Below are 15,582 nucleotides of genomic sequence, written 5' to 3'. Positions count from 1 at the left end.
AGGTCTAGGTAGTACAAAAACAGTGGGAACAACCCTGAATATGATTTATTTATTTACTTTAAAAAATCCATTCCTAAAAGTTAATGGAAAATTTATGTCCTTGAAGTTGAAAAGTTTATATATGGAAGTATATATTTGTATTTCATATCTGACCTTAAGAATTCTTTAGTGTGTGGCAAAAGGATCTGGCCAGTGGAGACTGTAGGATAGAGAATTTTTTTAAAATTAGTGATCAAAGTTAAATTTATCTAATTATAATTTAATTCAAACTTTCAAATACCGTGAGACAACTAACTGGTTATAGAGCCTGTGAGCTTCTAAAAACTGTTATCCATTGTTTTGGATTAATCATCATGAGACCAGAACAGTTTTCCTAGAGTCTGGATGAGATCTCTTGGGAAATGTTTAAAAACTTACCAAAAAGTTTTACTATGATGAACATGATATATCACTCCTTTTATTGAGATCTACTATCCTTTAAGTAAAGCTTTATAATACAGGTTAAGCATCCCAAATCCAAAATGCACCAAAACGCAAAACTTTTTGAGTGCTGACTTGACGTTCAAAAGAAATGCTTAGTGGATCATTTTGGATTTTCAGATGTGGGATGCTCAGCTGGTAAGTATAATGTAAATATTCCAATTTCTTAAAAAGTCCCAAATTAGAAATACTTCTAGTTCCAAGCATTTTGGATAAGAGATATTCAACCTGTAGTGTCCATGAAGATCTTGTACATTTTTATTAACTTTTTCCAATTATTGAAAATTTTTGTTGCTATTGTCAGAGGCGTTTTAAATGCAGTTATGATTTACTGTGTGTAAAAGAAGTCTGTTGATTTCTATGAGTGCTAAGAACCTTGATAAGCTCTTTTTAGTTTTAGTAGTTTCTAATACTATTAATTTTCCCAAATGAAGACCATGTTGTCTACAAATGATGACAATTTTGTTCTTTCTTTGCCATATTTATACTTTTTTTTCTTGTCTGAGTGCAATGGCTATGACCTCTTGAAGAAAACCAATACACATAGTAGTCACTATTGTATTGTTCCTGATTTTAATGGGAACGTTTCTAAAATTTCACTATTAAATATTACATTTGCCATACATTTTTGATAGATTTCTTTTAAAAAGTTAAAGGAGTTCCCTTTTAGTCCTAGATTGCTAAGCATTTTTATAATAACTGGGTTTTAAAGCTTATCAAATGCTTTTTCTTGTATCTATTGAGGTGATCATATGGCTTGGTTCCTCATTAAGTCTTATGCATATTAAGTATTTGGTTATTTTTGCCTCATAAGATAGTATTATAACTGATAGTATAGTATAACTCAAAGCATTCATTTATTAGCTTTAATATGCAATGTGTACTTTTTATAGTTATTAGCACCCTACTTATTTATGTTAATACTACATTAAATTATTTATGTATAGTCATAAGTTGCTTAATGATGTTTCAGTCAACAATGTACCACATATACCATGATGCCTCTTAAGATTGTAACACAGCTGAAAAATTCCTGTTGCCTAGTGACATCATAGCTGTCTTAACATGGTAGTGCAATGCATTACTCACATGTCTGTGGTCATGCTGGTATAAACAAACCTATTGGGCTGGGCTGCTAGTCATGTAAAAATATAGCACATACAATCATGTATAGTACAGAATACTTGGTAATAAATGACTATGTTACTGGTTTATGTGTTTACTATACTATAATATATTTTAAAAGTATACTTTTTATCATTATTTTAGAGTATATTCCTACTTATAAAAAAAAGAAGTTAACTGTAAAACAGCCTCAGGCAGGTACTTCAGGAGGTATTCCAAAAGAAGGCACTGTTATCACAGGAGATGACAGCTCTATTTCTGTTCCTGCCCCTGAAGACCTTCCAGTGAGACAAGATGTGGAGGTGGAAGACAGTGATACTGATGATCCAGACCCTGTGTAGGCCTAGCTAACGTGTGTATTTGTGTCTTAGTTTTCAACAAAGAAGTTTAAAAAGTTAAAAATTAAAGATAGAAAAATATTTGCAATAGAATAAGGATATAAAGAAAGAAGTTTTGTACAGCTGTAGAGTGTGTTTGTGTTTTAAGCTAAGTGAGCAGTGTTATAAAGTCTACAGTAGTGCACATAATGTCTTAAGCCTTCAGGTTCAGTCACCACTCACTTGCTGACTCACCCACAGCAACTTCCAGGCCTGCAAGCTCCATTCATGATAAGTGCCCTAAACTGGTATACCATCTGTAAAATGTTTATACAGTATTTTTACTGTAGCTTTTCTATATTAAGATACACAGATACTTACCATGGTGTTACAGCTGCCTGTGGTATTCAGCTCAGTCTCATGCAGTGCAGGATTGTAGCCTGAGAGCGGCAGGCCATTCCATATACCCTAGGTGTATGGTAGGCTACACCTTCTAGGTTTGTGTATGTTCATATGTACACTCTATGGTGTTCACACAAAGATGAAATCACATTCTCAGAACGTATCCCTGTTGTTAAGCAATGCATGAATGAATTTGTAATTTATTAAATAGTATTTGATGCTTACATATTGAGTGTAAAAAAAGTTGAATTCATGGAAGTAGATAGTAGAATAGTGATTAGCAGGGGCTGGAGGTGAGAGGATGTTGGGGAGATGTTGGTCAAAGGATACAAAATTTTAGATAAGAGGGATAAGATTAGGAGAACTATTGTACAGCTGGCTCTATTTGATAATATATTCTTGAAAACTGCTAAGGAGTAGATTTTAAGTGTTTTTACCACAAAAGTTTGTGGCGTGTAATGTTAATCAGCTTGATTTTGGCTTCCATTATATATGCATATTTTAAAACATGTTATACATAACATTTTTATTTATCAATTAAAATAAATATAAATGTTAGGAGGGAAGTGGAAAAAAAGTATTTAAGGTCACCTATGGAAATACATCAAGAATGAAAGTAATTAAAGACTAAATCAGGGTAAAAGAAATATAAAAGCCAGAAAAATAAAATGAAGCCATGTGTCAGAGTAATAAAATGATTTATTATCAACCATAAGTTCTTGTTCAGAAGTTAGAGATCAGCTGCAAATTTGCCTCTCAACTTCTTAGTTGCCAAAGAATATAAGAGGATTTTATTAATAACATAATTTAAAGTTTTATCACAATAAAAACAAAACTGGTTGTTCCGAAGCAACACAGTGTTCTCGTAGGAAAGATCCTCCTGAGAAAAATTTGTCTCATGAATCCTCATAAAGAGGAAGGCATGATTGCATAGACTAAAAATTGGCTTACCTTCTTCAAATTGAAGAAATAAAGGGACAGCAGAAGGTGGGGGGCACTATGAGGAATCAGAACAGCGTGGAAAGTTTGCCTGGGAATGACGTTTGCAACAGGTAGTTCATGAATTGGAAACTTGAGCCTCATGTTAAGATAGGCTCAGTAAGAGATATGGCAGCCAGTGTTGGGTGGTTTTACTTCCCAGCTAACTTTTGGCAGGTGTTCTGTCTTTTGTTTTAGGGAGTGAAGTCAGATCTATCTTTAGCTCCTAAATATTTTAGACTAAAGTAGGGAGGTCTTTATATTTTTATCTTTTCCCTTGCTTTACAGTCTACTTGTTTATGCTAAGATTGTAGGTAAAAAGGAATAAATTAAATTAGAATCAGCAGTTTCAAATTACAGCTATGAAATGCGTTGCTGGTATAAGCACATTTGATTTTATTTTTGAGTATTACCACCAAGAGCAATGAATCCAATTCTTGCTTCTTATTTCCAAAATGGGAAGTATCTCTGGGCTGAAACCTTAAAAACAGAGAGGACAATGAAATTCTGAAAAGACCTGATTATTCTATTTTATCCTACTGAGGGAATTAACAATGGGTTCACAAAGACATGGAGAAGAGAAAACCCTTTTTCTGATTGCTCCTCCTGAGGTCTGGCTGTAGGTTGAATGAAGAGGCTGTCATTTACCTGGTACCAGCAGGGCAAATGTGTCACCTTTTTAAAAGATCATCTGTAAAGGGGTACAGCAGGATTGGCAAAAATCAGCTATACCAAATTCTCTCATAAAACAGGCTTGACAGGGATAAATCATCACAAAAGAATAGCTGCTTGTGTGCACTTGTACATGCATATATGCACAGAAAAAGGTGTGTCCTAGAAAATAGGATTTACTAAACTTGTCCTATGAGAAGTCACCTGGGTTGCTTGTTAAAAATAGATTGTCCAGGCCCCATCCCATACATGCTGAGTCAGTACTTCCAGGGGAGAGGTTCAAGAATCTACATTTTAAATAAGCTCTCCAAAGTTGTTCCTTTAAGCAGATAAGTTTGGAAAACACTTTACTGAAAAACTTTATTGTACACTTAATTAATAGAATAGTTATCTTGGCAGTGAATTATGGGTGTTTATTTTTTCTTCTTTGAAAATTTGTTTTCTGTGTTACTCAGAATGAGCATTTCTTTCTTTTGTGATTTGATTTAAAAGTCGTATTTGGAAGTGAACTTCAGCTAAATATTCACTCCATCCTATGTTTATCATTTAAAATGCTCATCTGTTTTTTGTCCCCTAGTGAACATACATTACTCAGTTGAGTAAATTCCTCATCAGATCAGTCCACTAACATTAAATGTTTTTATCACCAACACGTGAATTTAAATTAAGTTCTGATTAAATAATGTATTCTGCTTACCAAACCTTCGGGAGAACTAATAAATAGCACAGTAATTAGACTAATTCTTTTTCCACAAATTAAGTACCTATGATGTATTTCTCTTGCGTTTTTGTAGGTTAAAAAAAGATTGGCAAGTTGAAAATACAATGACAGCACCATCAATACTTTGCCTAACAAAAGTATAAGAATATTTGAAATCAATCTATTCATATATTTCATTAATCCCAACTGATTTCTACTTTATCATCATAGTATATTCATTAATTTTACTACTTAGACATTGCAGTCCCTGCTTTTTACACTGAAAAAGGTGGGTAATAGAAAGAAAATGGTAGATATTTGTGTTTACAATCAGTACTATTACTGTGTAATTGGCAAGTAAGTCCTTCACAACAATGACTTTACTAAGCCAAATGAGATGTATAATGTGTAATGTGTAATCTAGGGTGCGTAGGGATAGAAAGCTTCCTTAATTATGCCAGTCTGTCCTTTGTGATTTTGATTGCTTTATTCTTTATTTCCCTGACAGCTTTATTAACCTCTCAAAAGAGGTATGAATAAGATACTGGTTTCTGGAGTGTGGCAGGTGCTTTTGTCCTTTTTCACCTTGAACCTCCAGTACCATTCTCCACCATCAGTAATAGAATCACATGCATCATTTTGTGATGTACCTAGGTCCTCAGTGATTACAGTCACTTTGGCTTTACTAGAATTCTAGTAGGTTAAAAAATAAAATGTGGTTGCACTGCAAATGAATTTGCTCCCATAGAGATGTACACATTTACAACACAGGTTAATTTATGACTAGCCTTTTTTTTTTTTTTTTAGTCAATGAGCCTCATTTAAACATTTTATGCTGCCAAATAAAGATCATAGACTATCAGTTTAGGTTCTTATGTATAAGGTTTCCAGTAAGGCACATAGATAATTTTTACTTTAAAATTGTGTGGCCTCAGGTATTCATTTATTCAGCAAATATTTATTGAGCAATGGCTATGTCAGCCAATATGCAATATTAATTATCTTTCATTTTTAACATGGAAGACAGCTCTACCCTAATTTTTTAAATGTCAAGAACGCTGTTACTTATCCAAGTGTAAATTCTACAGTGAAGTAAAGATGATTTCATATTAAAGAGACTTAAGCAATCTTTTCTTAAGTAAGCAATCCTTTCCTGATATGTGCCTATTTGACAAATATAGCACATATGCTAATTTACTTTAGCTACCTGACAAACCAAGAAAACTGGTTTGATCAATTTTTTAAGTATTCCACTAGTTATTTGTGAATTGCCATGCCAAAAGAAAAGAACTGTCTTATTAAAGTAACACCAAGGTGATATATTAATGTGTTTAAGCAAATAAAAATGTCCTATCCTTGATTCAACTGTTTTAAGTATTTATAGTTGGTGGTAAAATGGAGGGCATTATAAACCAACTCCAAGGTCTACCAATTATCCTGAGAGAAATCAGGTAAATATCTCAGGAGTTCTTTGTAAAGAACTAAAATAGAATAAATTAGTACAACCTTTCTGGAGGGCAGTACAGCAATACATATTAAAGAACTTAAAATTGAATACACTCTTTAACAATTTTACTTTTAGGACCTTATCCTGAGGAAACAATAATGGATGCACAAAGATTTTTCGTAATAGCAAAAAGGTAGAAACCACCTAAATATCCAACCATTTGAAATTGGTTAAATAAATAATGGTACATCTCTCTGAGAGAATATTATCAAGCTCTTAAAATGAGATTGAGGGGAAGTATTTCTAGTGTTTTCTGCGTCTATGATATTCATATGTGCTATACATTCTCATCAGTGACCTACCTTATAATAGACATGAGGCAAAAGAGAAGAGATAAAAAGATATGTTCACATCCTTCAGAGAAGGAAAAGATAGATATCCATCAGATATCAAAGAAGGTAGCCTGAAGATCAGGATAGCCAAGTGGTGTAGAAGAGTCAAGAAGGGGGAGTCTAGGTGACTCTCATAGAGTTCCTGTAAAATGGTGTACTGGTGTCCCACTGCAGGGACGAAGGGTCATTGGGTGCATGATGTAGAGGCAGAGTGAGTGGGGTTGCCTGTTTTGTCAGATATTTGGTATTTAAAACAGAGATGAGCCTCTAAGCCCCGCAGAATAGAGAGAATTTCTTTTTTTTTGAGGAATAAGGGAAGTCGAGCATGTTAAAAGGCAGAGAGAAGGTAATGGTGATGGCTGACGTATCTACAGCGCTTATCATATGCCAGGCATCATGCTGAGTGCTTTATGCCCATGATCATGCTTAATCCTTAAAACAATCCCAAAATGAAGCTGTTTTTTCCCTCTATTTTTTAGATGAAACTGCTGATGATTATAGAGTTGATTATTTGCCCAAACATCACAGAGCTAGTAAATGGCAGAGTCAGGATTTCAGTTTTGACTCTGAATCTAACCACTATGCCCAGGAGTAACAGGAAAACCAAAACTGCAAGAGCTACAGGGGCTGTTTGTTGGAACAAAATCCGAGAAGAGAGAGTCCCTTGAAGGTGATGAGTTGTAGCCTCAGTTTAGAAACTCCATCAAGAAGGTACATGTCTGACTTGCACTATTCAGCATGTTGCATTCATAGCTGATACAGCTGATACAACCAAGACAGAAATATTTTGTGTTTGGTATGTTTGGCAGAACTGCCCTCATGTGGGGCTGGCTCATTCTGGGCTGTCTAAGCCTCATTCCTTTTGTCATCTGGTAATTCAAATTCTGAAGCGTCCAGGAATCACTTCATGCTGTGGATGCCCCTGTGCTCTCTATCTGGTGCTGGTGTACTTCAGAATTAAACTGCATCTCTCTTTCTACACCATGTCCTGTAATAGCCATAAGTAAAAGTACATGGAAAATTTGGGGGGGCTCAGAAAATTTGGGGGGCTGCAGTTGCTGCACTGCAGCCATTTACACTCCTTAGTTCATTCCAGCTTAACAGGCAGTCATCGATCCACCATTCACTCAGTTTATTCATTCATCAGACATTTATTGTGTGCTTACCCTGTTATAGGCTTGTTTTAAGTGTTAATGATATCAAGATTAAAAGACACCTCTGAAGTAAGGGCAGTAATTGAACAGTAGGCAGGGCCATGGGAGGATTTAATATTCTTAAGATTGGGAAACATTTAAGGTGTTTTTTTGGCAGAGGAGTAAGAGCAATGAAGAGAAAAATGGGAGGTATTGCCAAAGTAAGCTCAAGAAGAGAGATGAAAGGATAGACTTCTGACACCAAGAAGAGAGGTGGTGCCCAACTATTGATAGGTAGAAAGAAAGAGACTGGCAGGAATTTCCAGTGAGTGGCTGCCCTTTTCTCTGTAAGGAAGGAGGTGAGGTCACCTGCAGAGCATGCTGGGCTGGAAGTTAGGTAATGAGCGTAAGGAGCACCTTAAAAGTTTGGAACAGCTCCCTAGTGGATAGCTAGGGGCCAGGAAGGAGACAGCCCAACTGTGATGGGAACCATGAATTTTTAATAAGGCCATTGAACAGAGTTACATGATTTTTTTCCCTACCAGCACTTATTGTTAAAACACCCATCAAGCCACTGGAGAAGACCCTCTTCTGACTGATTCTCCTACTCTTCTAATGAAGACATTTGTCTCCAAGAGCTAAAATTCTTGGGCCTGAGCTTTCACATGCTAACTGAAATTCATGACTGAATTTTAGAGGATACCAAAGACACAGGCATGGATCCTGCTATGACCTGCTAGTGAGACCATCTGGGTTGCCCTTTGTACAGTCTCAGGGTGAGTCATCTCCCCTGAAGGAAAGAATGTCACAGTGTCTGGTCCTGTCAGAATACTCCCTCCCTCTACTGTACCATGTTTTAGGTTTTGGGCTAACACGTTTTCCCTAGTTCGCAACCACTCTGTTAGTCAGGATTCTTACTTACCAGTATCAGAAATGAGCTGTAATTTAAGCAGATCAGGAGTTTATCAGAAAAATGTTAGAGAACTCACAAATTCTCCTGATGGGTTAGATAAATAAGTTTAGAGATAGGCAGCCAGAAGCAGTACCTTAAATCCTGCCACAGGAGAAAAAGCACAGTTGCTGTCCTGAGCACAGGGCTGCTGCCAGCACCGCTGGCACCACTGACTAGCAGTAGCTATGGACAGCTCCTGCCGTAACCTCTGCCATCTCTGGAACTGGCATTTGCTCTCTCAGCCACCCCAGAATGTATTCTGCTTGGCCTGGCTTCTCTGCATCACTAGCATTCAATTTGGAGCCTGGAGCCAGGTAGTCTGGTTGGCAGGGCCTAGCTCAAGTGCCAGTAGCTGAATTTCATGGGAGACCACGAAAAGGAGTGTCTGTGTTTTTATCTGCTATAATGGATGTGGGCTCTGGTAGGAATTTAAAATGGGTGTCCATAAAGAATGACAGATGTCCGTTACAGTGCCAGAAAGCACATGAATAAACGTTTCAGTCATTCTGTATCAGGAGAAAGTCTTAGGTCACTGGATGCTAAGTTTCTCTATATTTCCTCTGTAGCAGACTATTTTAAATTCTTTCAGTCTCCAATACTTTGCAGGATGCCTGCAAAATAAAAGGCACTCAAGAAATGTTTGTAAATGAACTAATGCTTGTTGAGTATATTCTTTCAACAAATATGTGTTAGGCATTGTATTAGTTCTCACATTGCTATAAAGAACTACCCGAGACTGGGTAATTTATAAAGACAAGAGGTTTAACTGGCTCACAGTTCTGCAGGCTGTACAGGAGGCCTCAGGAAACTTCCAATCATGGCAGAGGAAGAAGGCACATCTTACATGTCTGGAGCGGGAGGACAAGAGCAAAGGGGAGATGCTACAAACTTTTAAACAACCAGATCTCGTGAGAACTCACTATCACGAGAACAGCAAGGGGGGAAATCCACCCCCATGATTAAATCACCCCCCATCAGGCCCCTCCCCTAACATTGGAGATTGCAGTTCGACATGACATTTGGGCAAAGACACAAATCGAAACCATGTCGGGCATATACTGATGAATGCTGTCTGTGGGACCAAAATGCTTTACCGAATAATAAAGAGGTAATCAATCAGAAATAAGGACTGGGCTCCTATGTAAGAATCAAAATGTGAGGATTAGGATTTAGAGGGAAGGAGTACTGCTTAGATAATAAGTAGAATGAATCTGAGTCAACTTTCAAGTTCAAGTTGGGAATATGGTGGGTCAGGGATGGAAAGTGCTGAAGAACTTCTCAGGATGAATTGCGGAGCTGGTGGGGAAGGGGACACGCAGAGGGAACAGTCACTTTTGGGGAGCGGAGTAGGAAAGCTATACCTCAAACTCTCCTTACCCCTATCTGAGTGGGGCATTTCTAGGCCATTTGCTTGTGTTTAGGGAAGTTATACCACTTGCTGGTTTCCTCTGCTACTCTATTGTATGTTCAAATTGCAGCCAATAGTTAAATGTACTATATCTGTACAGCTCTTAGAACAGTGTCTGGCATGTTTTTAGTACTGTACAACCATTTATTAAAGATATAAAAACAAAGCAATATCCTTTTTCTGATACTTCAACACAATACATCAGGGATTCCACTTGGACTCAAATTTAGCCAAATACCAGGTATATTCTTTTACTTTTTGACCTTTGGTCTTTTTCCTGCAGCTTCACCTACTTCTAGTTTATGGGATGTTGTTTTATGTTCTAGGCCCTGTGCATAGCACAGCAGCTCATCCCCACTCTGTCCCTTTAGGAGTGGGCAGATCATGAGTATTGTTCCCTGGGTAAAGTGTCTGACTGCCAGACCCACTAGATGATCTCGACCTGGACCTAGCAGTTCCTCTCTGTCTTGTTAACTGCTGTGCTAAATATTCCACCCAGCTTTTTCAGCTGTCTTCAGTGTAAGGCTTGCTCCAAGTTACCTTTTGTCACTATTGGAAATGAAAATTCTACTTCATGTGCTTTATGTAGTTTAAATCATATCTTCACAAGACCCTAAAAAGGAAACAAGTGGGTTTTCTTAGTTCTACAGATGAAGAAAAATGAGGCATGGAGAGTTTAATTTTCTTGTCATGGGTCATAGAGTTGATGAATAATAAATTCAGATTTTGAACCCAGGAAGTGTGGTTACAGAGCTCATTTTAGTCCATTTTGTGCTGCTGTAACAGAATTCCACAGACTAATTTATAAAGAACAGAAATTGATTGGCTCACAGTTCTGTAGGCTGGGAAGTCTGAGATCAAGGGGGCTGGCATCTGGTGAGGACTTTGTTGCAGTGTCACCCCCACGGTGGTGGGGGAGAGAGAGGTGGTAGGGAGAAACAAAAATGGGGTGGGGGGGTTAGAAACAAAAGGGGGCCAAACTTTTATAAGGAGCTCATTCCATGCTAATAAACTCCCTCCTGTGATAATGTCATTAATTTGTTAAGTCTGCCCTTGTGGCCTGATCACCCTTCAGTAGGCCCCACCTCTCAACACTGTTGCATTGGGGATTAAGTTTCTAACATGATCTTTGGGGGACATATTTAAACCATAGCAGAACTTGTGTTCTTAACCTCTGTGTCTACTCATTTTCTTCATTTCACAAAGCAGTATAAACTGTTTTGTCATGAAAAGCATTCTTTTTAAAAGGTCAAACAAGTCTCCATCTTTGCATGCTTCCCTTACAACTTTGGGCACAGCTTGGCAAAAGCCTAGGCATCTAGAATTTAATATCCATAAGTGTAGTATATTCTGTATCTTTTGAAATGGCCATGTAATATAGATATCAATTTAGTTCACTATTTTTATGGATTTAGACATTTATAGCTTCACAAACATCTCAGTCTTGCAGAGAGAAAAAAATTCTCTGAATTTTGCCAAAATTGCCTGTGTTGTTTTATTGAATTTGGTCAAGACATGCAGGGATGACGCATACACATCCAGTAATTGAACCATTTGAATGTCTGGTATGGAAACCAAATTTTTAAAATCTAGGATCTTCAACTCTGAAAACTCGTATCAGTGAATAGGACTCAGAAAGCTCAATTTGTATGCTTTTGTGAGTCAAAAAGTATATGGGATTGTGTCAAAGCAGGATACTGTTACTTACCTCAGATGACTGAAACCACACCAGGACAGTCAAGGGCCTTCCAGGGTGCCAGGGCACCGAAGTACCCTCCACGGCATTCTCTTGGGGATCCAACACTTACATGTCACCAGCAGCAAGAGCTGCTTCATTTCTTCAATTCCATTTGCTTGACCAAATGCTGATGCATTTCTTTTTCAGGTCCACGCTAGTTTGGTTTTGTTATTAATATTGTTTTAAAAAATGCCTTTTTCTGCCTTTGGTAAACTAAAGGTCTAACATATATTCCAACTTCTTTTGACAGAGGAAAAGACAAGCATACGAATCTAACCTTATCTGTCATGGCCTGCAGTTAGAAGCAACAAGATCAGTAAGTACTGGTCCCTTTTCAGCCCTTGGCTGACCACTGTTCTTGGGCAGCTTCGTGCCACTTGGAATACTTGGGTGACATTGGAAACATGCAGCCCTGGCCACATCTTAGTCATAGACTGGGAGAGGAGTCAATCAAAATCTGCATTGTGTAGGATGTATTCTTTTTTTCTGATCAAAACTAGCAGATCTTTTTTAATAGCCAACGAATTTTACAATGAATGCATGTATGAATGATTATTTTCTTTCTTTAAGAAACTTCTAAAAGCTTTTTTGTTATACAAAAAATAGTTTATGGTAAAAAATTAGAAAACATAATAAGGAAAATAATCTGTATCTCAATTATCCATAAATAATTTTGCAGTCCTTCTGAGCTGTTTTACTCAAAAATATATATGTACACATTTTTTATCTTTCAAAAAGGAGAAAATTACCACTTCACAGTTTTATAATTTGCTTTTTCCCTTTAATATATAGCAAATGGATTTATGTCAATAAATATAATTCTTTGACATTTTTAACAGCCACATAATATGATATTGAACAGATAGACAATAAGTTCATTCGAGGTTTAGAAAATTAAAAATTTTTCATTATGCTAGCACTACAATGAATATTCTAGTGTTTTTACTTTAAGTCAATAATTAGGGTAGAGTGATAGACAAATAAGTTTGGTTTTCTTCATTTTATAAATTATTTTCATAGTTTTATGAACTATGATGATTTGAATTACTTCCTTAATGATTCAAACCAAGAAATTGTCTTTAAGACAAAAATTTATGATGGTTTGCAAATCTGTTTTTATTGTTATCTTCACTTTTAGTGGTGGTCTCTGTATTTTTTTTTTAAAGCTACCAACAACATAAGAAAAATCTATGTGTTTTAAAATTGTGAAAAGAGTTGGTTTCTTGTTCTGCGTTTTTATTTTTCCAATATAGGTATTGGATGACAAGCTTGTATTTGTAAAAGTACACGCACCATGGGAGGTGTTATGTACGTATGCTGAGATAATGCACATCAAATTGCCTCTGAAACCCAATGATCTGAAAAACCGGTCCTCAGCCTTTGGTACACTCAACTGGTTTACCAAAGTCCTCAGTGTAGATGAAAGCATCATCAAGCCAGAGCAAGAGTTTTTCACTGCCCCATTTGAGAAGAACCGGATGAATGATTTTTACATAGCTGATAGAGATGTTTTCTTCAATCCGGCCACCAGAAGCCGCATTGTAAGTCTAAACCAAATTTAGTTGCTGTCTTGGGGTAATTTGGAACCTGCTGTTTTGTGGTTTGGTTGGTTTGGTTTTATTTTTAAAAACTGCACAAAAAGAAAAGAAATATGCAAGCAGATTCGTGTTACAGTAGTAAACAATGATTGGATTGGTTAGTTACACTATATAAACCGCATACTCTATTTTGGAATCTTTCTAGGTTTACTTCATCCTCTCTCGGGTCAAGTATCAAGTGATAAACAATGTTAGCAAGTTTGGGATCAACAGACTTGTAAACTCTGGGATCTACAAGGCAGCTTTCCCACTCCATGATGTAAGTTAAAAGGCAAAAATGAACTAAAAGGCCTTCTGTATACTCTGGTGTTGACAATAGCAAAGGGCTAACTTTCCTGACTGTAAGTTTCTTCCTCAGTAAAATGAAGGGAACATACTGCAAGATTACAAGCTCATTTAGGGTAAGAACTAGGTCTTTTGTTCACAGATGGATCCCAGTTATAAAGATACTCAGTTTTAAAGGAGCGAATGAATGAATGGACAGGACCTCTCTCACAGTTAATGTGTAAAGCAGTATAGATTAGCAGTTAATCTGTGTTAGCATTTCTGAGACCAAAATGCCTGCCCTGCCACTTTCTAGCTGGATGACCTTGTGAAAGTCATTTAGCCTTTCTTCCTCCATTTCCTCATCAATAAGCTGGGGATAAATTATTACCTACCTCCTAGAGTTGTTAAGAGGATTAAATTAATCCATTAAATTAATCCAAATGTTAGTCCCTAGCATATAATAAATACTATAAGTGTTAGCTAGTTTCATAATTACTAACAGATATTATTATCAACCAGAAAAGATTAGTTCTTTGTCAGCAAGATACATGTTAGACCTTCTCATTTATCATTTTCTGTAACATAGACTTTTCTTCCTCATTTGGAATACGATTTTCAAACTGTCCCCTGGAATATCCCTGGGCTTTTAAAAAGGCATCTGTCAGGGTTGTTGTGACAATGGCAGTACCCCAGATGGTTGACATTTTTTTAAGGACTACATTCTGAGACCACAGCAACCCCTCACATTCAAGAGTACTTCTCTAGCTGAGAACATCTCTCATGAAATGAAATTTTTAAAATGTGACCACTGTAAATGCAGGGACATTATAACTAAAGCTGTTTAAACTGTGTCATTGAAATAAATTAAATACTATATTATATTGCATTATTACTTTGTTATATTCACTATCAATTTATCTGACTGTGTAAGACCAAAGAAAGCAAAGACTGAGATTGGTAATTGCTACTGTGTAGTACATGTATTTGTGGATAGAGACGATATTGAAATGTACTGAATAACATAATAAAACTAGGACACTAAACGGCAGCTTGATACACATGAAAAAGTAGAAAACAGGGAGCTGGGTGAAGTAAATACTGATCCTAAGAGACCCAATGTAGCCATCCAGCCTGAGAGTCCATGTGTTTTACTTTTGTGCCCCACTGAATTTAGCTAATTGCGAATAACAGGACATGAATTTTGAGGCCACTTGCAAATAGCTGTCACGAATATTAATTTGGGATGCCAAGGTTCTCTAACAGTTGACATTTGCTTTTGGCCAGGTCTTTTCTACTAAAGCCTCTTCTAATTGCAGTGGTCCTGTATTCAGGCTAACAAATGGTCCCATGTGGTATTTGAGAGGGAGGTGTTTGAAGGTCAGGGCCTGTGCCCTGATTTGGCTGGGTGGTAATCTGGTTCTAGTGCCAGAAGAAGAAAAATGAGTCAGAAAAAAAGGCAACTGGATTTAAGCAGGAAGTTTTGTTTCTTGAATAAGCTAAGTGTGTAACATGATACCCAGCTTTATTGTTTGTTTTCTGTATGTTATCACAGAATAACCGCTGAACTGGGGGCAAAGAAGCCTAGGTTTTAGAATTGACCCTGCTGCTAACCAGCCAAGGCCCTGGTTTCCCCATTGTCCAAGGAGAGGGGTGGGTTATCACGTGTTCCTCTGGTGTGGTGATTCGGGTACTTGGGTGGCCCAATTTTTCATTGTGTAGGACTGCCCCACTTAAAGCATTTTAAGCATCTCTGGGGCCCTCACAGAGTCCCTGCAGTGCTCCCCAGGATTGTAACACCCAATCGTTCATCCCTGCCCACATTCATAAATGACCCCCAAGGAGGGTAGTACCATGCCTGGTTAAGAATCACTAAAAATTAGATGGTATTTCCACCCCTTCCAGAAGGTGAGGACCCCTTGTTCACAATTGACTATCAAGTATTTGTATCACATTTAAGAAGCAGATTTGTGAAA

General features: G+C 37.1%; 1 protein-coding gene across 3 annotated transcripts in view; it reads left to right on the top strand.

Moving 5' to 3' along the window:
• The window catches only part of ANO6 (anoctamin 6), a 218,413-nt gene that overhangs the window by 121,053 nt on the left and 81,778 nt on the right, over nt 1-15,582 (top strand). For all 3 annotated transcript variants that reach the window (XM_031000832.3, XM_031000833.3, XM_031000831.3), the window contains 3 exons: nt 11,995-12,060; nt 12,998-13,285; nt 13,488-13,601. In XM_031000832.3, the coding sequence (XP_030856692.1) occupies nt 11,995-12,060; nt 12,998-13,285; nt 13,488-13,601 (468 nt within the window). The remainder of the gene's footprint in view (nt 1-11,994; nt 12,061-12,997; nt 13,286-13,487; nt 13,602-15,582) is intronic.

Source organism: Gorilla gorilla, chromosome 10 (genome assembly GCF_029281585.2).
Source record: "Gorilla gorilla gorilla isolate KB3781 chromosome 10, NHGRI_mGorGor1-v2.1_pri, whole genome shotgun sequence".
Taxonomy (NCBI): Eukaryota; Metazoa; Chordata; class Mammalia; order Primates; family Hominidae; genus Gorilla; species Gorilla gorilla.
The sequence above is the reverse complement of the archived record's forward strand: the minus strand, read 5'-3'. Positions and strand labels throughout refer to the sequence as shown.